Source organism: Eutrigla gurnardus (assembly GCF_963514095.1).
Source record: "Eutrigla gurnardus genome assembly, chromosome: 19".
Lineage (NCBI taxonomy): Eukaryota > Metazoa > Chordata > Actinopteri > Perciformes > Triglidae > Eutrigla > Eutrigla gurnardus.
In genome coordinates this window covers 19,090,247-19,115,774 of record NC_139930.1, presented here as the reverse complement: position 1 = coordinate 19,115,774, position 25,528 = coordinate 19,090,247, and the positions used below count along the sequence as shown (strand labels likewise).

At 40.8% G+C, this 25,528-nt stretch overlaps 1 protein-coding gene across 1 annotated transcript in view; it reads right to left on the bottom strand.

Annotated features, from left to right (window-relative positions):
* lamc3 (laminin, gamma 3) overlaps window positions 1–25,528 on the bottom strand; it is an 88,149-nt gene that overhangs the window by 54,437 nt on the left and 8,184 nt on the right. Inside the window, exons 3-4 of the mRNA XM_084036135.1 lie at window positions 12,069–12,199; window positions 9,506–9,672 (exon numbers count right to left, since the gene is read on the bottom strand). Coding sequence (XP_083892261.1) covers window positions 9,506–9,672; window positions 12,069–12,199 — 298 coding nt within the window. The remainder of the gene's footprint in view (window positions 1–9,505; window positions 9,673–12,068; window positions 12,200–25,528) is intronic.

Sequence of the window (25,528 nt, the reverse complement as noted above, 5' to 3'; positions counted from 1 at the left end):
CGGCTGTGTAAAAATACGCCGTTACAGTATATTACAGCGGTGACCTTTGGCCCCGGTCATCCAGACGCAGTAGTGAGAATTGATATTCCAACAGCAGAATAAAGTTCTTGACAGGATCGCGATTCAGTTTCAGAACAACAGGTGTTTCCGCTTAACGAGCGAGCATGTTGATTGGTGACATTCAGCCAAATGGATCCGCGGTTGCATTTAGAAACGTACATAAATCGTTGCCGTAGATAATAAACACGGATGAGTATGTATCTGGAGGAATGATTGCAGGGTTTTTCGGAGGACACCTCCATCCGTTAGTGTTTAAAACAGCTGCTGCATTTTATACGCATTTTATAACTCACTGAACTCGAGTCAAGCAGGCGGAAGCATCCAGTAACTTGTGTGCTCGACATTTCTTTCTGGTGTAACACTACTCGTTGTGATACATGTGGACACCGGCCACTAAATATTGGGCCGCTTGCTAATGTATTCTCCCACTCACCAACAGAAAAGGCATCCTGGAAGTCAATTTCAATAGAGTGCATTCACAAGCAGCAGTGGCCAGTAGGTCAGGAAACCAAAAAGTGAGAATCCTTAACAATCCTTTTCTACAGAGCATGAACAACATGACTGTAAGTGGATGTCTCAACTACAAAAGAAAGTTCTTGCTCGTCCCTTTTTGGAAAAGGATGGTCCAGTGCCTTTAGTGACGATGAGCCGGTGTCTCTAACCTCTCTCGACAGGCTGGCCCTGCAGCAATTCAGACCCCTGCCGGGGACTTTAAAGGACTCTTTAATTTGCATATAAAGTCCACAGGCCTGGACGTTGCCCTAATATTGCTCCTTGGGGCTTTGTCTTGTGAAGATTAGCCCAGACACATTGTGAAATCCATGTTCATTCTATATCTCCAGTGTCTTTAACAGCACACAGTTCTTCACCGCCTCCAGACTAAAAAATATTTTTGCAGTATGTTACAGTAGCAATATGTAAAAGTAGGTCATAGAGATGAGATGTTGGAAAATCAAATTGATGTTAAACTAAATATGTTTTGATAATCCAAATGGCAGTGGTTAACTTTTGTCAGCATCAATCTGAGTGTTAGAAGTAGAAACTATCGACCAGGTTGCACTTTACATTCATGTCTGTCCAAAAATGGCATCACTTTATAATTTAGCCCTATTAGACATCTGTGAGAAATAGAGGTGTAACGATTCATTTGATTAATCGATGAATCGATTGTCAGTCCCATAGATTCTACTAAATCCATCTGCTAAAATAAATAAATAGAATGAATCGTTTTGGCTTCACCAATAATCAATATAAATGCGTTTAATCGGATTAATCTTGATTCTTACTTATGATTAATGTTTTAATACGTTTAAGACACTCCCTCCCCTGCCAGCATGTAGTCTATTGAAAATGTTAAAAATAACCAAGCATATTTTAATTACATTTTTGTATTCAGCATAAAATATTATGCAGGTTTACTTTTTTATAGAATAAATATTATTTATATAATATGTTATTTTTTCATCTTTCAGAAGAATACAAATAGTCTCACTCGCATTATTGCATGTTTATTTAATGGATATAGAATTTTGGTTACAAGTTACTGAATCGAATCGTGGTTTACAGAATCGAATCGAATCGTTACAACAACAAAAAATTGTCCTTGAATCTAACCGCAAACTACTGTATCGTTAATTGAATCGAATCGCTGTGAAGCCAAAGATTCACACCCCTAGTGAGAAAGTGGCATGCGAATTCTTGAGTTTGACTGACCTTTGACCTCCAAATTCTACTCAGTTCATCCTTGAAAGTGGATGTTTGTGTCTACAATTTCAAAAGTTCCCCTCCAGGCATTTCTAAGATATTGTGTTTATGAGAATAGGACAGACGGACTGACGTTTACGTACAGACAACCTGAGAACATAATGCCCCCGGCTACGTCTGTGGAGACCAAGAAAACATCAGGAATAAGCTACTGTGAACGACCCACCAAATGATATAATGGCATACATGAAAGATATGGAGATTAGTGAAAGGATGAAATAATATAGGTTATGTTTGAGACCAAGTTATGCATGTTTGATTTTGTTATTGGTGAAAGTATGGGAGCTTAATGGTTGACGAAACCAGAACGAAAAAGGAAATACCAACAAACAAGCTGCACTAACTTTTCCTGATTGGATTATGAAGCGTTGCATCCGCCGTCTCTGAGCAGCAATCTTTTGGAGGCTAAAGGAATCTGCCACTTCACCTGCATGAGAGGTGATGCAATCCACCATCTTACTGCCTTCTGCCCTTTATATGAATAATTTCTTAGTATTGTTGCAGATTGTATTGCAGGGAGGGATCGCAACCCCCGCAGGCACAATAATTTCTCATTTTTACATCTAATTTGCAGGACGAATGAGATGTCGCAGGAGCCAAGAGAGCAGGATACCGGCAGTGATAAGAAAGCAGTCTATGAGGGATCACGCTGCACACATATCTCTACGACCTGCACGTGTACGCTTACAGACAAATCACACCTCTACGTACATCACACACTATTCCCTGGTACGTTTGTGCATAGGTTAGGATAATGAATTATTGATAAGAGGTCTTATTAAAAAAAAAAAAAGCAGCATTTGCCATAAAGATCAGCCCAGTTGTCGATTAACATTGTTTACCACACCAGAGGAGCGCCCGAGTCTCTTGACTTTAAAATCCTCATAATTTACTCTCCACTGATGCCAAAGGAATGTGTAATGGCGTGTGTCTGCAGTGATACATACTAAATGAGGCCATTTCTTTCATATATATATATAGGTTTTAATCTTTTTTTTTAGCTTGACTATTGCAAAGGGTCATAAGTGTGTTTTATATTGCTTTTATTTTAGTGTGGCTGCCTTTCTATATCAAAGGAGAAGGTACCAAAAGTGAGTTTGGACACGGCAAATGTGGAAAGGTGTCCTAAATTACTAGCTGGGATACGAGTTCACGGAGCAAACAAACAAATTCAAAACAAAAACACACGAGGAGATTTTATGTAATCCTATATTTATCCTATATCTATCATATTTCACACTAGGAATACCACCAGGAGGCTTAGATGATAAGGATCTGCAGTATTATGAATGTACTATTGATATTCCCCCCCCCCCCCCCCCCTAAAAAAATAATCAGTCACGGAATCAGTTACAACTGCAGCCGTCAACTTTAAATCTGTGGCAAGGCGAGATTTAAAGTGTCTTCCTGCTGGAACAGCCTCAGTCTACGCCAATGACAACATCAAACAAACAGCGGAAATCATGAAGACCCGCAGAAACCTGCTTGGGTTATAAATGATTTCGGTCTCTGAGGGGGAGAATCTTGATGATAATGACATCCCATTTCACCCCCCGATACACACAACATAAACACACACCGACACACGCACACACACACACACAACCAACCCTTTGCATATTTCTCCACACCTATTTTAAGACTGCAAAGCACACAGCGAGCAAATACAAGTCAGCGGTCCAATATCGAGCTTTGATAAACAACCGCCACCGATAGTGAAATTCCCAATAAAAAACAGTCAGACACGTTCGCACGCCCCCGAAGCTTCCATTTACCACCTGCTACTACTATTCACACAATAACGATAGCAAAGATAGCTGTAATAATCACACGTGATTGTCACTGCTTCTATTACGTTTTCACATCCGAAGCAGTAAATATCCTTCAACCATGAGTAGAATAACCACAATTGACATGCGGCTACATTCAGTGGCCTGGAGACGGAATGAGAAGATATACAGAATAGAAATATGAAGGAACCACACTACGTCACTAAAGCAGGTTGGGTATTGTGCCCCTTGTATATGGGGAGGACTATACTCATTTACCATATTGACCAAAGCATTATACTCACACTCAACTGGTGTTACTTTGAGGTGTGTGATAGAGGAGGCTGGTCCACAGAAACAGAGGAGGTTGTTGTATAATGACGAACAAAGGGTGGACGTCAAAGTCAATTCTCTACCACAAACTGGCAGCGAAGCCATAGCTTCAAAATAAATGTGTATATAGAAGTGCATCTTGTGAACTACTAAAATAAAGATTAATTTAGGCAACAGTAAGTCCTGAAGGATGTGTGCTGCAGGGCGTTACCCATACCGGGATCCATTCCCGGGGTGTCTGCAGCAGAAGGGCTGACCCACGTCACCCAGGACCGGATCCCAGCATTGTACCGACAGGCTTCTAGTGATACATTACACACCAGGTCCATTCCTATCCAGAGCCTGCAGAGATTGGTTGTGAGAAATCTCGTAAGCCACTGAAAGTAGAGATAAGTCTGCAACTAGTGTAGCAATAATAATTGTATTTATACTTGTCTTGGGAGATTGTCTGTCCTATATTTCCTACACACATTTATTTATTGGTTTATTTCAGGGACATTGCACACTAATCACTAGCAAGCTGTAAGTGAGCCAGAGTTAGCCAAAGAGGCTAGTTTGCATCTGTAGCCAGATATTCAAAAGGCAACCTAAATGAACACAGCACAAATATCAAGCAGCACTGAATCCCTACATAACATATAGGTGCAATTGCAACAGAAGTGAACTAATTAAATAAAATAACAAGGCTGAGGGTTGGTTTTCCTCCCGTCCTCCATGTATTGTCGAGTCACCAGCAGCAGCAGCTGGTTTGAATTATGGTGCTTGTTCACTACTATTTCTGGCATCGCGGTTGGAATGCGTCGTCAGTCACCGAACACATTACTTTATCTTGTTCTGACGTGCAGAGCCCTTGAGAAATGTGAAGCTCGAGTCATATTATTTGCGTTCATGTACGTAAATACATATCCAAATGCATACGGCACTGAGTTGATATAACATTCACAGCAGAGTGCTGCATTAGATTTTCCAGAGTGTCCGTATATGATATTAAGGCTGAAAGTGAATTACTTTGAATGAGAGTTGCAAATCCTGGCATTTAGGTTGCCACAATAGCATGATTAAGATGATTTTCACTTTAAAAAAAGAAAGAAAAAAAGATGCCAGTGCATAAAGTTGAGTCGATATTTTATGTGCTTATTTTTTTTTATTATTTTCTTATACTTGGGCTGGTTTTCTTAGCCTGAAAAGGTCACTCTGTTATAGTTTATTCCACGCTGAAAGTGCTATTTGATAAAATATTGCTTGAAAGTGACACTTGACATTTTTGCCAGATTTTGTAGGACAATTGTCTGCCTCTATCTGCAGCAACGGCAGTCAAGCAGCGAATTGGCAACATGATTGTGTTCTCACTTCACACCACCTTTCTAAATGTCTGTTTTCTGCCCCCAAAGCTGGAGTGGATATTGCAACGTGTAATTAAGTGCTTCCTCTTAGTTTTATGAGAGTGTCATTTACATAACTGTATCACTATCAGGTGCTATTGTTAGTGTGTTGTCAGTTGTTTTGAATGACATATTTGACAATACTTAAGACATGAACTACAGGTTTGATCTAGTTTTAATTCTAGTTTTCTGTATACTATTGATATTGGTTTATTTAAAAAAAAAAAACAGTACAATACTGTGTTGTAATACTGATATTTCCACAGTAAATGCAGGTAAATACGGCCAAAAACACGTGTCAGAAATGGCCAATAATTAGTAAGAATAATAAAAAGAGTCATTTATAGAAGGAAATGGCATAAACAAAGCTAGAAAGTTCAGCAACTATTAAGCTCCTAACTTTATTCTAATCACTGATCTCCAGCTGCTTGGTCGGCTGTAGGTGTACGTGAGACACAAGACTTTCTTTGAGTTCTCTTAATCTATATGTATTTTTATGGATGCTACCCGGTCATAACCGACCCATAACAAAACATGCACATAATTCCACGTGCAAACAGGTGCCACTGTAAAGGTGGACATGATAAAGGCAGTGTTTACGGCATAACATAAGCAAATACATTAACAAAAAACAGAAAACATGTTTTGTTTCCTTTTTGCTTTTCTCTCAGTTCCTGCAAAGTCAAAGATCATGTTCCCTATATTCCATTCAGCCCGCTTTATATATTCTGGAAACGCACCTCATCCCTTCTACCTTATTTCAGTAGCAGTGCAGCCAAAGAGGCTCACACTGCAAACGGGGCCTCTGCTGCTCCCCAAACTTGATATCAGGTCTAACAAATGGTCTGAGTCCCCCTCGAGCCCAAAGATGTTTCACACCTTAGACCTCTTACACCTGCTTTTTTTAGCACGAAGAAATCTCTCATAACTAGAGAGTAAATTGCTTCCCCGCTTCACACTCACAAACATGCAAGAAACAAACAGAATATGCACTTCCTTAAAACATGAAATTACTGCATTTCTACCATTTGTAAGAAGAAAAAAAATGACTGCTCGGTGTGTGTTTTCCAATTTCCTTGATGCAAATGTGCTGATGCGTATCAGCAGCTCATAAAACGATGCCACAGAGAGGATGGTATGGTTCCGGTGCCTGACGGGGAAATATAAAAGGTTGCTGGGGTAAAATGTTTTTTTCTGCCTGATAGAGATGTGCAATTACACTGATCATTCAGTATTTTGTTTGTTCCACATTATGTGGCTCCTTTATATGGCGTGTGTTTATTTATTAATATACACCGCATTGATTAAGTTAGGTGCAATACTCTATTTAAGACACCATCTGCTTGGAACGAAGAGTAAGAGTAATTAAAACAAGCTTGCTGCTTAATAGAATTCAGCAAAAAAAAAAAAAAAAAACATAATTTGTGAGCCACTCTCCTTATTGTTTTTTTATATCCCTCTTTCTATTACAATTCAGCCTCAACTCGCATTCAGTTAATGTGCAAAGTGTGATGAGGCAAACCTGATAACACTCTACTCACATAGTGAGGCTCTGGAGAGTGTGTGTGTGTGTGTGTGTGTGTGTGTGTTTGTGTTGGGGGGGACAACAACTAATGAATATGCATAAGACCAACACATGTGTATTCACACATATGAATATGAATATAGACACATCTTCCAAGCAGTCAATACTCATCGACTGTACAAGGCGCCTGCCTTGAAAATCAATGAATTGAATTCAATTAAGATTTAATTGTATTACTGTGTGTTATTGCTTGAAAAGTTTTAATGGTAGAATCAGAGACAGTCAGGAGGGGTTGCTCATTGTCAGGTCTGTCACCCAAACCTCTAAGGTGGAGAGAGAAAGCCCTATTTCCCATCTATTTTCATTTTTTTCCCCCCTGGCTAAACACTTTTGTTTGTTGATATCTTCCAGCTCGCTGTTCAGAGTTCTCCTTGTGTTGAATTAAGGGGCGTACAGTGAATTCAACCACATCAACTTAAGCTGATATCTTTGAATGTTAATGGTCTGGGTAATCTGATTAAAAAGGGCCAACATAATGACAAAAAAAAAAGGACTTTCCTACAAGGAACCCATTAATCACAGCAAGAGAAACTGCACATATCAGAATATAAACATACATATTATAGCTCACATACTTGTAGGCTTAAAAAGAGGAGTAGCAATCTTGATATGGAGCTCAGTAAAACCAAGGAAGGAGATACATCACAGGGCAAAGAGGAAAATAATGTCCTGGTACTGGAATTGATCTATGCACAATTTCCTTTTTTTTCAAATCCCTATTTGATGTTATAGCAATGGAAACAGAATTTGTATGTGTGGAGGAGATCTGAATGTGGTACTGAATCAAAATATGACAAGCAGAAAGAAGAATCAAAATCAGTTAACAAAACTCAACGCTACCTGTGAAGTAATTGGCTTTCTTGATGTCTGGAGGAATTTCCATCCTCTCGAGAATATACACACCCAAGTCAAGACCAGACTCAATTTATTCCAGAATAGTCAATTTGTACTGTAATACGAGATTAATAGCTCGGACAAAATATACAAGACCCGAAAGGAAAAATATAATAAGGTGATCTTAGAGCTGAAGGAGGTACAACAGAAGTACAAAAATAACGAGGACCAGAAGATTCATAAACCATAACAAGATTTGATAGGACAAATGGATCAGAGGTAGAGGGGAAAAAACAAGATTCATAAAACAGGCATATTACGAGCTGGACCCTAAATCCACTAAATTACTTGCCTGGAGGCCACGCAAACAACGGGCTGACAACGGCATTCAAACCTCTACAGCACATGGGTAATCAATGAGGTTTTTCTTCCAAGTACACCACATCTAGCCTGTATTGGAGTGATGAAGAGAATGTAATTGGCAGGCTAAAAACAAACAAGGACCTAGGTGACGGTTTAGAGTGGGACAAAGAATGAGCTGAACCCAGTTCTTCTAAGAACCTTTAACTAAATTCATCAAGGAAGGAAACACGGCCCCGTCGTGGAAAGAGGCGACCACAATACTAATAACTAAAGAGGACAAAGACCAGGAAAACTCTTAACTATAGTCGCTTCTAAAAGTATATAATAAGTCACACTTCAACTAGTTCCAAAAGGTTTGTGCCAGATTAAATGAATGAACACCTGACAAACATGGGCATTGCAAGGACCCTACTTATAACACACAGGATTCAAAAGGAAGGTGCAGGTGCAGCCCTGATGAGCCGTGATGCAGAAAAGGCCTCCTATAGTTTTAATTAGGAAGTCTTGTATCAAACACCACCAGCTACCTACTGCAAGAGTGAAGGTGAATAGCTCCTTAACTGAGAGATCTGTGTGAGGAAGAGGAATACGACGGGGGTGTTGTCTATATTGAGCCATTGGCCCAAGCAATCCATCAAGATAGGGAACTGGGGAACAAAGGGGGACAGGGAACATAGATTTGGCCTTTGCACGGATGTCAACGCCTCCTTTCCAGGGATGATCGGGATCACAGAGATATTTCATTTATGAAGCGGGATATGCATTGACCGTCCAAAAACCTCAAATCCTCCTATCAATTATGCGTCTCCGGAAGAAAGGTATAGGATTCAAAATCAATCAAATACCTAATATAGGGGTGTTTATAACAAACAAGTATCTATGTTCTATGGGCCCCATTATAATCACAATAAAACATGGTCCACATACCCAGTAGATATTAACAGTAAGATAAATATGGTGAAAATGAATTTTTGCCAAGGCTACTGCATTTATTTCAATCCTTTCCAATAGATGTAGCCTTCACGAAATGCAATAAATAAAGCCTCTATCTTGGGGAGGGAAGAAAGCCAGAGACGGATACACAACACAAATACTACATGGAAAGTGCATAGTGAATTTAATCCAAGGATGTATGATTTGACATTTAAAGAGTGAATGAAAAAAAAGGAACGATTGAATTACTGTTGCTGAAAACGGAGAGCTAAGAATTCTTTTATGAACTGAAGGACAGATTTGCACTCTCAAAATAAGAATTGTTTAGATATCTTCATGTGAGAGCACAGAACAACAAGTAAAAAGGGAAAAAATCAAGTCGTAGAATAAATTGTCATATAAATAAACACCAAGTAGTAGACTTGTTGTAATCTGTTGCATCTGGTGAGTTTGTGATGGAAGAACAGGGGCAGGCTACTCACTCAAACACTCGTGGGCGTTGTCCCCGGTGGCCCTGGCCCAGGGTCTGTCCTGGTAAAAGGGGTGACATCTCTGACAGTCGTCGCCCACTGTGTGATGCTGGCAGGAGCAGACCAGGACCCGATCTTCCCCCCGAACGCACTCGCTGGCGTGACCGTTGCACTTACATCTGATAGAAAACACAAATGATGGAAGTGCAACTATTACATCCTTTATTCTTTCTCTTCTGCTAGCTGACTCTGGTGTGGACTTACTTAAACACACCGTGAATGGCATAGGAGAGGGTAAGTGAGATGCTATTTCCAATGTAAGGAGTTGTACTTCCTATTATCTCTCACGGGCAAAAACATGAGGAGCTTGAGATGAGATGAGCCTTGAGCATGTGTCTCTGTGAGTACAAGTGTTTACATGCTTGCCTATTTACTCTCTCTTTGTGCTCACACCATCTTTAAATTAGTGTGGGTTTTATATAATAAAAAAAAAAAGTAGATACGTAAATAATCCTGGGCTAAACAGTATTTATGGAGTCACTGTTCACAAAAAGATAGCCTATCATTTCCTGTGCAGCGCGGTGGCAGCTTTGCCCTCCTGTGTGTAATATTTCCTGGCAGCGTTTGTCAGGGTTTGTCAAGTGGCGGAGATAGGGGACGAGGACTTGCCGCTGAGTGGCAGGCTCTGTCAAATTTCGCCAGCTGTCCCGGATCCAGACGCATCCTTGCCTGAGGCTCAGACCCAGTTATTTCTGTTGTCGCCGAGATGACAGACAACAACCTAGTAGCTCCAAAGTGCCTCCAATCCACGCATCAGATCTTTCTGCGAGAGCAGACTTGAGCTGCTGGGCGATAATTCAAACTGAATATAATGTGAAGGAGGGTGACCTGAACTGTCCAGGCAGCATATGTGCACTTCAAATAAAATATGCGCAATATGTTGAGCACTCAGGTTTTATACCAGAATGAAAAGATGCAAGAACAGCATTTTTTTTTTTTTCCATATGTGGATTGTTGGCACCAGAATTCGAGCACATTTATTTCTGCAGTACTCCACCTTGGGTAAGGGTTGGATTGATATTCTGCATAAATCACAGATGGTTGGATTGTCTTTTACAGCAGCTGTGAGCGGGACTGGTCTGACTTGGCGAGGTGCAGCTCTGAGGTGTGAAGGCATGTGTGCTCGTACAGAAACACAAGGCTAACATGTTGTCATGTGGGCCTCTCCCCTCAGGTACTGTGGCATTGGGGGGGTAATTTGTCCTGGTGCTGCAGTGATCCTAAGTGTTTATGACACGTGTCAAATCAAGTTTATATTCTGTCTGAAGGCTTCATCTCAACTACTTAATCGTCTACTTCCATCTCAAACGCCGCGGTGCAGCCCGGTCCTTGCCACCACGTCCTCTCTCATTACTTTGAGTCGTAAACCAAGAGAAGTGGATGCAGGATTATGTTGGTTTATTCTCATCTGATGGCAACTTGACAGACAGCCAGCTGTAATTTTTTTTCCGTTAGCTTTTCAGGAGAAGGTGCTGATTGCTTGCAAATACAGTGTCTTAGACAAACCTGTCCCCTGGAGATTATGTTTGTATACATATACAACATGCATATTTAATTAGGTTTTGAAGGAAAGGTAACACTGCTGGGAGGATTTTATTTATAAACACAAGCAGGACATTTTATGCAAACTGTCTACTGCAAAAGCAAACGTTTTAAACTGAATGTAGGACTAAATTACTCATTAGGTTTATTTTGGTCAATATTGACATCATTATTATTTAATACAATAACACAGTGAGTTGGAAAACACTGCATTTAGAAAGAACATTTTGTACTTTTTAAAGTCAAATGCTTCAAGCTGGTGCACGTTGAGAGAAAATTAAGAGGTTAGATCTATGAGGACCATTGTGCTCTTATATAGATACTAACGGTGATGACATGGTTAAATCACCACACCCACAAAGTATTGTCAACAAGACGGGTTGCTGCAGACAGACCTATGGACATTCAGAGCAGTTGACTTGACCTCCTCAGTGGGAGACAAAGACACACTGAGCACTAAGTCCACCGCCCTGGGAATCGGCTATGTCCAGGCGAGGAATGCTGTAAAGCTCACAGCTGGAGCAATTGCTTTATAAACTATTCTAGCAATATGTGAGATATAGCACATAAAACCTGCATGGGCTCTGGCCTCAAAATCTGTGCTTTGTGTACCCAACCACCCACCTCTACCTCCTCAGGCAGCAGTTGTGTTTCCTTCAAATCATATTTGGCAATGCCAATTAGAATTATATAAATGTGTTTTGTAATAAGCAGGGTACGCCATTATGTTTGCGATGGCTTGAAGCTGGAAATTCAAAATGATTTAAGAACATTAAAAAAAAACAAAAAAACAACAACTAAAAAATACGTTTTTTTACCACAAAAGTGTTTCATCTGGTTCTGGGTTCAATCACAGTTTGATGGGGTGAAGCTCAAGGTTAAACTTTGAATTGACTCATTTTTAACAGTTCAGAAAGAGTGTTGGCCATATACGCTGTGACACTAGCCTGGCTTTTTTTCTGGTGTCTCTTACCTGCCACCCACAGAGAAATCCGAGATGGCATAGAAGTACGAGCGCAACACTTTAGCGTCCTTGAAGAACTCATCTCCAAAGGTGTTCAGCCTGTCCAAAGAGATGAGCAGGTCTGTGGCTGTCACCCATTCCTGGAAAAGAAGAAAAGAGTAGGGAAGAAGAAAGCACCGACAGGGTAAGAGGGATGTTAGAAAACATCATTTGATGTCATCTACTTCAGTCAGTTGGCTGCTACCAGTCTTGGAGGTACAAGAAAGCAGACAAGAATTAAGATGAAAAAACACACAAGTGGGCTTTAGTTGAGGAAGGCAGCAGGTGTACTCTCCATCTTGAGACCATTTATTTGAAGTCCTGGTCTCGTGCCTCGTAATCCTCTTTGCCTCAAGCTCAGCGATTGAGAACTAGTCAAAGTGAACCCGGCCGCTGATTTGGAATCAGTTGTACAGAACTTTAGCTGCTTCTACCAACACAGCTTTCCCCCCTATACAGTATGTATTCAACAGCAGCGCTGCAGCTAAAAATATCTCTGAATGCGATTCAGGCCCCCACGGCAAAAAAAAAAAATAGTAGTTAGATGTAACTGTATTATGAGAAGAACGGCGCCTGGATCAGAGATGTGACCGGATTATCGTTGTTAATAAAAACGTAGTGGCTCGATGATGCACAGTGACATTTCATACACTATAAGGCGGACCTGCCGACCCCGCTGGACTCATCATACGAGTCAGCTGTCACTCTGTTTGTCACTGTTATTAGAGACGTCAGTCTGCATTCTACTTCGCTGGAAAACCTGATCAAAGAAAGTTTTTTTTGTCATGTCTAAACTTCTGTCTGAAAATTACGATTTCCCTGCTTGTGGGCATACTGGAGGTGGTCCAATGATAGGACGCCTGTAGTAAATACCCTATAAAATGTCACATTTATTAATGAGCTTAGCCTGTGATGGTCCTCAAACCTAAATTCTCTGCATTTAGTCGTCTAATGTTGGAAGATAGATCAATCTTATTTATAGATTATGTCTGTCCATCTGCTCAAACACTATATTAGCATTAGGAAGAAGCTATTGCCTAATATGTTCTTAAACAAGGACTGGATTTGCTCTGGACTCCGGTCTCGACTGCCTTTGAACTTCTCTCTAACTCAGAAGGACCGGGTCTTGGACTTGACTTGGATTCAAATAGGTTGGTCTTGACTACAGCCCTGGGCGCCGGGATATGCGAGGCAGCAAAAAGTTGCCAGAGCAAAGAAAGAAGAAAGCAAACTGGAGAGTTGGTGGATCAAGGAGAGGAGACGGGTGGTGGTGTAACGGCGGGGGAGAGAGAAGATGCAATGGGGAGATAATGAGTATGGTGTAGGATATTGAGTTAATGTCACAAAGAGGGGTTGAAGAAAGGAGGGGATTAATGGAGACAAAAGCTGAAATGTAAAAAAATTAAACAAACCGGAGAAAAGACACAACACCGCAGCACTACTTGAGTATAATAGATGGCGCACGGCAAAGCTCCCTTCCCTGATATGATTTAAGCTCCTCTGTTTGAGCCCACTGCAAAGGTAAAGACAGGATGAAGCAAGACTGGGAGAAGAAAGCGGAGAGGGATAACACAAACGGGGGAAAAAGCAAACGGGAAGTGCAATAGTCAGGCAGAAGATAAAAGCGGGGCCAGGTAAAGGGAGAACAAATGACATGAGGTATCTCTTAGCCCTGAAACAGAACCAACTTTAAAAACAAATAGCTGAAGAGAAACTTTCCGTCTGTTTCGTGGCTGGTGTGGGACTCTGTGGCAGTCCTGAAATGTTGTACGTTTTGAAGCCTCTCCCCAGGGGTCTCTTTGAAGTGTGGCAATGGGAGAGAAGGAGATTGCAGCGGATGGGCCTCAGACTAAAAACACATGCGATGAGTTGATTCATTCATGTTTTTTCACAGCTCATCTTTGTAGTGCTACAGCCCATCAGATAGCAATTATTTGATGGGAGTGACTTTTGCCTATTTCGGTCTGTTAAGTAGTAAATAGTACACATTCTGTACACTTGTTATCATTTTGTAAATTGTACTGTACCAACTAGTGCATGTATTACGATGCCATTTAGTACAGATATATTATTTCATGTTTTTTTTCTCTGAATCTCTTGCCTGATCACTAGCTCCCTCTTCATTACAAATCCCGTCACCCTCATCTGCCATGCAATCAGCTCATTCCCCTCACCTGAGCTTCCCTGCACACTTCCACACCTGATCCTCATTACCCCCGTCGACCACGCTTTCATACGCCATTGCCTGATCTGTCTGCATATCTGGTTTGTTGCTCCTGCTTGTTATTTGGGGACTAATTTAAGTGTAAATTTAACTTCGAGAATTTAGGTTCAGTGATTTCTGAGGCGTTACACCTATCCCCAGATTTTTTTCACCTGGCGCCACCATCAGGTCAACTGGTGGACAGTGCACATGCTCAGACGTCTCCCTTTCTCAGCCCTCTGTGTGTATTAGTGTAGATGTACTCAGTTTTGTGTAATGCAGTATCCGGAGGTTTCCGCTCAGCCCAGACCAGACCAGAGCCCCCCCATTGGTTGCATCAAAGAACGCTGCAACACAAGCAGCAAGGGCTCTAACTTGGCATTTATTTTAAAGGTTCTGTTATTCCGCATTATTGTTGTCATTGTATTCTCATTTGTAACTGAATAAAGATGGTGAACATAAGCAAATACTGTATTATCATAATGCATGTAATCCTTGTCATTGTGAGAATGTTAGCATGCTGATATTAGCATTTAGCTTAAAGTACCACTGTGCCTCAGTGCAGCCTCACAGAGCTGCTAGCATTGCTGTAGGCTCTTGGTGTAGTTTTAAACTTATTTCCTCAATCCTGTTTATGTTTTATACAAGTTGCTGTTGTTAACATGGACTTGCATTTCAAAGCAGAGAATAAGCAAACATGGCTCTTTGGGAAGTCTACGCTGATCTCGGACCCTTTGTCGGAGCGTAGCAGAACACAACACAGAGAAAAGCAGTACTGCATCATCATGAAGTCATAACATCTAAAAGGAGTCACTTTTATGTTTTATCAGCCTTAAGTTTTAAATGTCCGCAACCCTGCCGAGAAGAGAAAAACACTGTAGCTCTCTGGAAGTTATGAAGTCATCTAAAACGTACAGATTTACAGAGCAAAAAAGCATTAGAACAGCTGGTATACTGCTTTAAGGTGCAGTGCCTCTGCAGAATCTCCACGGTACGTAATGAGCATTGAAATAATACTTTAATTTTTAGCTCATTAGCTGTCACCATGTTGTTCAGTAAGCGAGGAAAGTGGCTTAATTGGTTGGTAGCAGGACATATCACAAAGATGACACAACTGAGCCCTTTGAGAATCTCCTCACAGGTACCCAACATGATCTCTCTCAGCTTAAATAGCACTGCGGTAAAAGTTTAGAGCTAAGTTCTCTTTAAAAGAGCTGCTTCTTAGAGGCTTTCTTCTTCTGTCAGCAGGGCTGCTATCAGCCAGTTTCAAAGGAAAGGGTCTCGGGATTCAGACCACCTGCTTGGCCCAAGCCTGCAGTCCCAGGAGATGTACCGCTGGGGCATCAAGAGGTCATAGCCCATTACGGGAACATCTGGTGGGAATATGCAACGCACGTGTTCCTGATTGGCTTAACCCTTACATGAATGGTGTCAGCACGACTGGAGGACTAGAGGATCAGGTGGCCCTAGGACTTTAGTACCACCTGAGTGTCAGAAAATTCACTCAAAGTAAAAGAAAGAGTTTGGTGTTATCAGCAATGTGGAAATGATAGCAGAGCTTATTAAAATCTCTAATTAGCAGGTCATTATACAGCGAGAGGACAATTCTTTATTTTAATTTTAACTAGGCCAGCTGGTGGCTTCCTTTCAGCAATATGTTCTGCAGTCGTCACTCATCTCATCTTTAGTGTCCTTACCTGGAATGCCCTCATGCCTTTTACTCTACACCCCTCGTTCTCTTTATTTCCCTGTCTCTCCCTCTGCCAGCCTTATCACTCTTCCGCTAGCTGGAGTGCACTTCAGGATTTCCAGACAGCCTGTGCCTTAGCGACCTATTGAGGGCTATGGAGATGTTATTTTGGAGTAACCGTAACTGCGGTGTAGCAGAATTGAGTGCAGTTGGCTGGTTCGCTGTTTTTCGGGCCCTTGCTTATCGACTTTGCCCCTGCTTGACACGGCTCTACTGGATAATGGGGGTTTTGCAAGACATGGAATGACCCTGTTGCGCTGCGGTTGCCAGGGAAAACAGATGCTCATAATTCATTTTGTTCTACACTACCTGGGTATGTCATGGTTTTCACCCTTGGTTTATGAGAGGTGAGCTGTGGGGGTTTGAGATGGGAAACTTAGCTACAAGGCAGCAAATTAAGGTAACAGGAGGGCACTAAGGTTGAGAAAATGAAGAGGAAATAGAAATCATTGCTTAACTTAGAAACAAGTGGTCAGAGCAAAACCAGAGAGGTGCTTACAAATATATGACTTCTCTTTTACTGTTCATCTTTTCTACCTCGTCGTCCATGTGTACTACAACTTGTACTTTTAGTGAAATAACCTTGATGTTCTCATAATGATGATACAATAAGTGAAGTTTTAAATCAGTGATGGAATTACATAAACGCCACTCGACTGGATACAGGTAGCAGTGTAGCAACGTTGTGGAACAAGGATAGATAGTTTTTTGCCAGCTAATGAAGGTTAAAACACTGAGGGACAAAAGGATGAGGAAAAAAAAGAGCCACATTACAAAAACAGTCCAATTTGCATATATATATAATATCATGTATTATGAAGAATATCTTCCCCTCCTTTCACAAATCCTGGACTTACATTTTTCCCTTTCCTCGCTCTTAATTGCCTTTGGGATTTTTGGATAGAAGTGGCACTCCTGTCTGGCTGAGACCAACTCTCACACCTCACAGCTGACACACTGGCCTCAAGTCAATTGCATTTATACTTTGCCAATTGGATAATTGTACTCGGATGCAAATAAAGGGCAAATATTACTCCGCTGCAGAACATTGAGAGTTTTTGTGTTGTAATATCATTCACGCAATATCTTTTGTGAATCACACCTCGAGATGGAGCAAGGCAATTCTTGACGCTATCAGTAGTCGCAAGGCAAGTTATGGGAATTATGGGAAGTATTTGTGTGATCAAATCTCGACCGAAATGTAATGTTGCTGATGAATAACAAGGGGAGTACACAATGAGCGATAAAATAAACATTTAGCACAAACTGTAGATGCAGTGGTCGGTAGCTCCCAAGCATTTTAGGTCCATTTTCGGTTTTATTTGTTCATAAATCAACATCGGAGAAGGAAGCGTGGGGACTGGATGATACTATCATTTTCAGCTCACCAAGGGGGGAGAACCCTAACATGCACTACAGGAATGCACTACATGGACAGGAACAGATTACATCCCCAAATTATCCTTCATTAGAATCATTAAAATGAATTACATTCTCGCCTCTATTAATGAGGGACCATTCCAAACACTGGTTGACTACTACTGGATTGTGTCCCACATCCGGCTCTCATGCTTCAAAACGCACACAGATGAAATGCATTGTTAGCATTTTAAAGTTCTTACTCACAATAAAAGCAAAACACTCTCGTCCATTTATCATAAAGTGCAAGACCATTATCATATGGAAGTGTTATTAGCCATGCTTGGACGAACGGTGCTAAGTGTGAGAGGAAAAGCAGACATAGTTACAAATATCACACACTGCCCTGAAAGGAAGCAGTTTCTTAGGGTTAATTAGTAGTCAGCCCATTACGTTGTATTTGTGCAAACCACAGCAAAAGCTTAATTAACTTTGATTCTCACTCCCTTGGAATTTGGGCTCACAACACTACAATGATGCTGACTTAGGGATAGGCTCCGGCGTCGAGGGTGGCAATGAGCCAATCCTTTGCTTAAGACAATAGTGGACTAATGATTAAACAAGCGGTTGCGCACACACACACACACAAACACACTCACACACACACACAATCACACTTACAAACACAGACAAGAACAAGGCCTCAGGCGGCAATTTTTTTGTGACTGTATCGAATGCAGTTTTCCGGTTCAGGGGGTTTATGACCTTCACCCTAACCTCTAAAATCTGTCTGGCCTCCTGCCCCGTCTGTCACTGCCTCTTTTTCCTCGCCTGCCTCCTTACCCCTCTTTCTGTTTCAGTCTGTTTCCTTGAACTCTGAAACCTCCGGCTGCAGGCACTGGCGGCAAAGAGAGCAGCGTCCCTCATTCCAAAGTTAATAACTTTTTAATTTAATTGCTTATGCTCACTGTGGCCTCAATATGTACTTTTTCCCCTTTTACTCATTGTCATTCAATGGCGGAGCTTCAATTTGCCACACAGCTTTCTAGAGAGAGAGAGAGAGGGAGGGAGGGGGGGGGGGGAGAGGGGTGGACTGGTGGTAGAAGAGACAGACAAACCATTTTAATGGATGACTGAACAAATTAAATTAGAATTCAAAAAGCAGCTTTCATCTTCGGCGTGATTATTGGGAAAAGGGGGCTTTGCAAACTTGACAACAGAGCCCTCTTTGAAGTAAGCCATTACTTTAGAGAAAACATCTAAATGTCGTGTTAAAAGGTGAGCTTTGTTTGTTTCAAATTAACATCATTTGGCAATGCAACACAACACATTAGACGATGGGTAGAACAGAGAGCACTGCAGATGACGCACGCAAAACACCCATCAATTTAAGTGTCGCCAGATTTTTTTTATTTTCTTTTTTTTATGTAATTTTGCTTTGACCTCTCAAAATGACAAGGATACACATTTTAAAAGCAGCAGATGAAGCGTGTGAAGTCTCTATATTGAAACTATGCGCTCCTCAGACTGAGGCACGAGCGTTAAATCTGCAAAGGGATTAAAATGCTAATAAAACAGGCAGGATGCAATTCCTGTTTTAAGCCTCATGAAATATGCATGGTCCTGTATGAGCCATATGCAGAGGCAACGGCACACTCACATGCCACTGAGAGGAACAGGGATCATTTCATGCTCTGTTGACAACCTGTATGTAAGGACTATGATTTTAACCCTTGACACAAATGACTGATCTCACTGCAAGAAAAGCCAATTGATACGTTTGATTTCTAGGACTAGAAATTCCTGAAGTGATCCGTCCCCACTATTATCCGCCACGGAGAGCATTTTGAATGTATAAGTGGCTTGTTTACAGCCCCAACTTAATGTTCTTTATGCGCAACTACACATTGAAGACTTATGAATGCTTGAATTTTAAATGCGTCGCTTTACTGTGGTCTACATTGTCAGTCATATGGACAAAATATGATGGCCAAGGCCTCTTTTGTACCTCCGGGGTATCATTTTACTGCATTAGCTGGATAACTGCTCATGTGTATAGAAATGATATATTGCTACAGACAACGCTGAAATAAACTGGTCAGAGAGTGCTGCGGGCGTTTACTCTGATTATATCAACTTTATGAAAACACATTCTGCTTGAGCAACACGTTCACAAAGTCTGAGACTGAGGTTTTTGTGTTTTCATAGAGGATTATCAGTGATAATCATTTGTTTCTACTTTTCTTCCGCATACCTTCGGGGTTTGAGATATACAAGAGTTAACCATGGGGTATTACAGAGTGTTCTCCAGCTCGTTCAACTTATTGTGACGCGAGAAAAGGTCACAATGGGTCACATTCCAAAGTGTGTTGATTGGCTTCGTGTCAAGGTAATATTTCAACTCAAGTTTATAAAGAAAACGCCTAATTTTGCATGTTTTTGCTATCCTTGCATTGACTTAATATGCGATTGTCGGAAACCCAAACGACCCATCTTGAAAAACAGACCCCTTCTCTTAATTTCTGAAAGTGCACCAGTTTGATGCATACAACTTTAAAATGCACCAAAACGTCTTCCAGGGAAGCATGCCCCCGAAACCACCATCGAGAACGAGATCGACCAACCAAAGTCTCACAATATCCTTTAGTAAACACAGCAATATACATACAAAGTAATAGTTAAAGAGCAACTTAACTGCCCTTGATTGAAGGCTCTATATTGCAGGAAATGGCACATTCAGGTGTCATTAATTGTTAGTTAAAGACATTTTCCTTCCATTCTACCCCAACCCTATCCCTAATAATGACTTGCTATATTCAGGCACCATCGTCATAGTGTTAGTTGCAAATTACCAGCTGGGGCCAGCAGCAATGTTGCTATTTTAGCAAAGATTTTCTTTCCATGAACCAAAGTATTAGACAAAAGGGTATTTCGACCCGCTGGTGGCGCTAGAGGAAATGTCACAAAACTTCCACACAAAGCTGGTATTGACAGAACAGTGGACCGGATTACAGTAATTATAGTGACACAGTGGTTTTTAAATCTGTGCATCCGTGCATTACATTGCACCCCTGACAGAACTGTTTATGTTGGCCTCACAGCCACACAAGGTCAGCAGCAAAGACTCTGGAGAGGACAGGACCCGCATGTCCTGGAAGTCCCTGGAGCCAAAAATGCTGAATTCTAGAGCAACATTGCAGTGTTGTGATGACATTATCTGGGATCATCTGGACAGAGAACAAATTAGCCTGTAGGCTTTCAAATGGAAATTAAAATCTGGACACAAGTACACATCGACAGAGTGTGCAGACCATTTAATATGATTTAATTGTCTTGTTTTATAAGCATGAAACTGAAAAAGGTTCACCCTGGTGAAATACAGCAAACCATTTACACTACAGTAAAAAAAATAAGCTTTTTGGATTTGTATAACAGGTTGTGTTTATTGTTTAAAACAAATAGCTATTACAACCGGGCATGTGCGTCCCCTCTCCTCCCTCCTTTTAACGCCTTTCATCTTACTTTCAAGAAATAGTACTGTACAGGGAATTACATTTTGAGTGCTGCTCTCAACCTCAACCCTTGTATAGAGTTACCTTTCTTCTTGATTTCCAGCATTTGTAACTCAAGCGGGAACCAGTATGTCATTACCCCGACCATCATTTTTATATTTTGGGAAGGATTTACCGCACAAAAAAAGATTTTTGATACAAATGCAACGTGAATGTAAAGAAGACGACCGATGTGTATTTGTCTTTGCTAACTACACTCCATCGGTCCCGTCACCCTTAAAATAGAGGGGGAATCGGAGATTTAATGAAAGAAATGGTGCAATTGATCCGCCTTTTATTCTAATGGTAGAACAGATCACAGTCAATTATGGGCCTTCTCATCTTGTTGTTTAAGAAGAAGGCAGAGAGGGAAGGTGGACTGAAGGAGAAGGGGTGTTTGGCAGGTCTGCTGAGAGATTTACCACCCAATCTATGTATTCTTGGCTTATATTGATCGCCCACAGCTTTATAATCAGTGGGTCGATGTCATCCAAAGCATATTGAAATCCAGCCAACAACACCATTAGGAGCCAGGGTTTAATGTAAGTAAGGCCTCCTTACAGATCGCTCGCCCAACACATGTCGTTCGTTACATGGCCTCGCCATTGAAAGTAAAAACATCTAAAAGGTTCACGAGGTTAATGAGAATTTATCGTTAAAGCAGGTACGGGGAAAAATGTCCCCATTTAAAGACTGACTAGGAAATAAAGGAAAGGATTGGTTTGTGTATTTCTGTACATTAATTACTATAAACAGAAGCAATCCCAGGCTTTATTTGTGGACATGAATGGTGCACACTTGCAGAAACAGCAATTCACTTACCAGCACAAATACATATTATTGTATGTATTGAAATAAATTGCTTAGCTGGTAATATATGTTGTTTTGAGCGAAATACATTTCTCATTGCCAAGCTTCCATAACAGCAGCCATTGATTTGAATAATATATAAACACCGTATTCAGTAATATTCATGTTTATCTTTACTTCAGTAGTGAATTGTTTGTTCAAAAATATTTAATATGCCTACATAATTACTGCACGTGTAGCAGCAGTTTTAATATCTGAAAATATGAAATCTGATCTGAGGGAGGTTTGATAATGATCTTAATTGCTTTGTACACAGAAAACAAATGATTCAACGCATTTTACCTCAGTAAAGACTTGATGTCCTGTTATAGATAATATAACATGATGTCTCGTGCAGATCTGCCACGTATAGAATAGAATATAATTAGCTACAGGCGGATATGTGCAGGCAAACCCCGTTTTTTAAGAGAATACTGTTGAGCAAAGCCCTCACGCTGACTAATGCATTGATTCATTGATCCTCCCATCCAGTTGGTCGCAGTGGTGCCACATACACCGAACAACAGGGTTAATCAAAAGTGGCTGGTGTTGTTCCTCACTCAGAGAGTGAAAGCTGTGATGCTGCTGATCTCGACAAAGAGACAGAAGGACTGTGGATGGACACACCTGGGACTCAAACTCCCCTAGATAAATAAACAGACTTCAGATTTGTTTTTGGATGACTACCCTGATGTGTAAAGAGCAAAACCAGTTCAACAGACTGAGTCACGAGGGATGATTTACTACAACAGTAATGCCCCTATCAGAAGAGGCAAGCGAGAGGTGGTGCGATGTTATAATGTGCTTTTAGATCCACTGGAAAAAAAACTCTCTGAAATGTATCAACAGGTGTTAAGATGTCCTGTTATTTCTGTTGAAATCTTATTATGCTGTTTTGGTAAAAAAATAAATAAATGCTATTATAAATTGCCAAAAAGTAAACCTTAAACCTTATGAGAATAAATCTAACCATCCAGTCAAACTTTCAGATTTGGGTTCAACATGAAGAGTCTTCCTGCTCCAAAGGTGTGATAACAGCTCACACGACACACTGCAAAACCCTGCACCTCAGAAAGTGATTTAGCACAAAAAGCGTAAAAAAAACACCAAAATGTCTCTCTTGTTTTACACCTTCCAGTGAAAAGTACTAATGGGATAAAGTCAGTGTGTTGTGGGCAGAATTAAGTGCCACCTCCACTGAATTATGTGACAGCAACACAAATTGAACCTTCTCCTGCGTGTGGAAAGGTGAAAACAGCTGAGCATAAGCAAAAAACAACTCCCGTTCAATTCAGGGTTAATATGCAAGTCGGCAACTACATTTTTTTTCAAACAAAGTAGCATCATAATCTTCTTTTTCTTCAAGGACTTGCAACTGAACTGGGGTCATTAAGAGATTAAGGAAAGTCCACCCTGACCACAGTACTTTCTTCCCATCAAGCTATAGTGGACTCTCAGACTACCTGTTTCTACCCATGCCTCCTTCTCATAATCCTGAGTCCCTTAATTCCTTAATCCAACATAATCCTTTCATGGTGAGTTGATGTATTTCTAGCTCTGTTCATGCATGTGGAGCATGTACTTCCAGCTGAAAACATAATGCTAACTTTAAATTTCAGCAGAACAGGCTGAATCCTGTATGTCCTACAACCGCAGGCTCTCCAGTTTGCTATTGTCCCAGCAGTCTAGAGTTATATAGCAGATAGATAGAGAGGCCGAAATAGTACAGTGGTAGAGGACTAGTGTGAAGGGATTAATCAGAAAAGGACAGTTTAATAATCTCTGAACACGAAAACCATGCTGCTACCTTTTCTCGGGAACATTTTATAACTGCTCCGTTGCAAAAAGAAAAATGTAGAACTACTAGTGGAGGAGGTGAAGCAAAGTAATACACAGTGAGCAGAATGGGGATGATGAACATCCTCGCAGAGGTGAACATTTTTAGAGGTCTTTCTTTTGACACTGGGTTAAGTGCTATTGCTAAACCACATAAATATGTTTTTTTTTACCCCTATTCATTCTCCTTTCTTTGTTGCCCTAGCAAGACAGATACAAGTTGAATCTCGGGACAAATCCGGTCGCCTTACTTGAGAGTAGCCTGCCACACAATGTGCACCACCCATGGCAACACGAAAGCTAATTTTCACTTTGCACCTTGCATGGCAGAGGTGAGGATAACATGTCTTTATTCTGCTCCTCAGAGCAGCTTAGCATATGCTTGAGAGCTGACGTGCCTTCACCACTGATATCTATTCAGTTTTCCCAGTTTAAAAATGGGATCACTCGAGGGAACGCTGCCGTAAGAGGTTGCAGAGATGTCACCCAGTAAGTGCCGTGAGTTGATGGGAGGGGTTGCGAGGTGTTTATGAGCAGACAGCATGTGGCTCAGAGAGCTTGTGTGTTCGGAGGGCCGCGGGGGTAAAGGTATGTGTGCAGGCAGGAGATACCATATGTAGCCCTCAGGGCTTGTCAGCTGCATCACAATGTTCTGCTGTTGAAATCTCAGAGGTTTAAGAGTGCAAATAAAACAAGCATGGTGTCACAATAAATCCTCATCCGTTTGCCAATTAACTACATTTATCTCTGTAAAAGTAATTTTTTTGCAGTTTGCAGAAGTAGCTTTTATTCATAATGGCCCTTTTCAATTTTTAATACAACTTCTCTCTATAAATAAAATGTGTGAAAAGGGAATGATTAAAAGAAAAATATTTAAGCACACTAGCAATTCACCCACAAACTGTCAAAGACGAATCCGCTCTGAATCGGGCTCCAGTTTGCTTCAGCAGTTTGTCATTGAGCGTCGCATTCAGAGATTTGAGACACAACATATTTCATAGTTGAGTTTCAAAACATAAACAACACACACACACACACAGTGAATGAGGAGCTGTGAAGCATACTTGGGTGTGCTATTGCTAAATCCTCTTTAAATTGATTTACAACAGCAATATAAAGGAAACTGCAAACATACCGACAGGCAGAGCAACACACTTCCTCCACAAATCCCCTCATTCTTACTTTATTAAGTTTTGGAAGATGGTTTCTTTCTTCGAGGTAGGTTATTCAGGGTTACACAACATAGCCTTCACACATCCTCCAAAAGACACCCTTACTGTTCGTGCATAATGATGTGGGGGAGGACACCTTTACAGAGGAGGTAGTGTTGCACTGCCATATACCTATTTCCTTACAACATTTAAGGAGAAAGGTCACACAGGAAGAACATGTATCATTAGCTAACATGAGGGGGCCAATATGTGACTGTGGACTGACCGTCGTTCCTGAAATAATTGAAGAATATTGTTGAAGATGTATGTCTACTGCATGGTGGGATTTTATTATAGAAGGAATAAAAAGAGCAACATGCAGAATATCCACATCCTGTGAAACAGGTTATAGAGGTGGTGGTGGGACAATTCTTTTATGGCATTTTTCATATTTATATATTTTCTATTCTGTATTTATGTGTCTCCTGGTTTCTGCAGTATTTGTTTTTTCTCATGTTTATTGTTGCACCAAAGCAAATTCCTCATAAAAGGTAATAAACCTGAATCTGATGTGAATTTTAACACTTGACCATTTGTTTTCCACTGAACCGTGCCGCAACTAAAATTCCCTTTGTGTTCTTCCTGAATAAAAAAGTTATATGTTTAAGGTTAAACCAAAGACCATCACATGCTTTGTCTTACTGTGTGCATCATCATTATATATCCTCCTT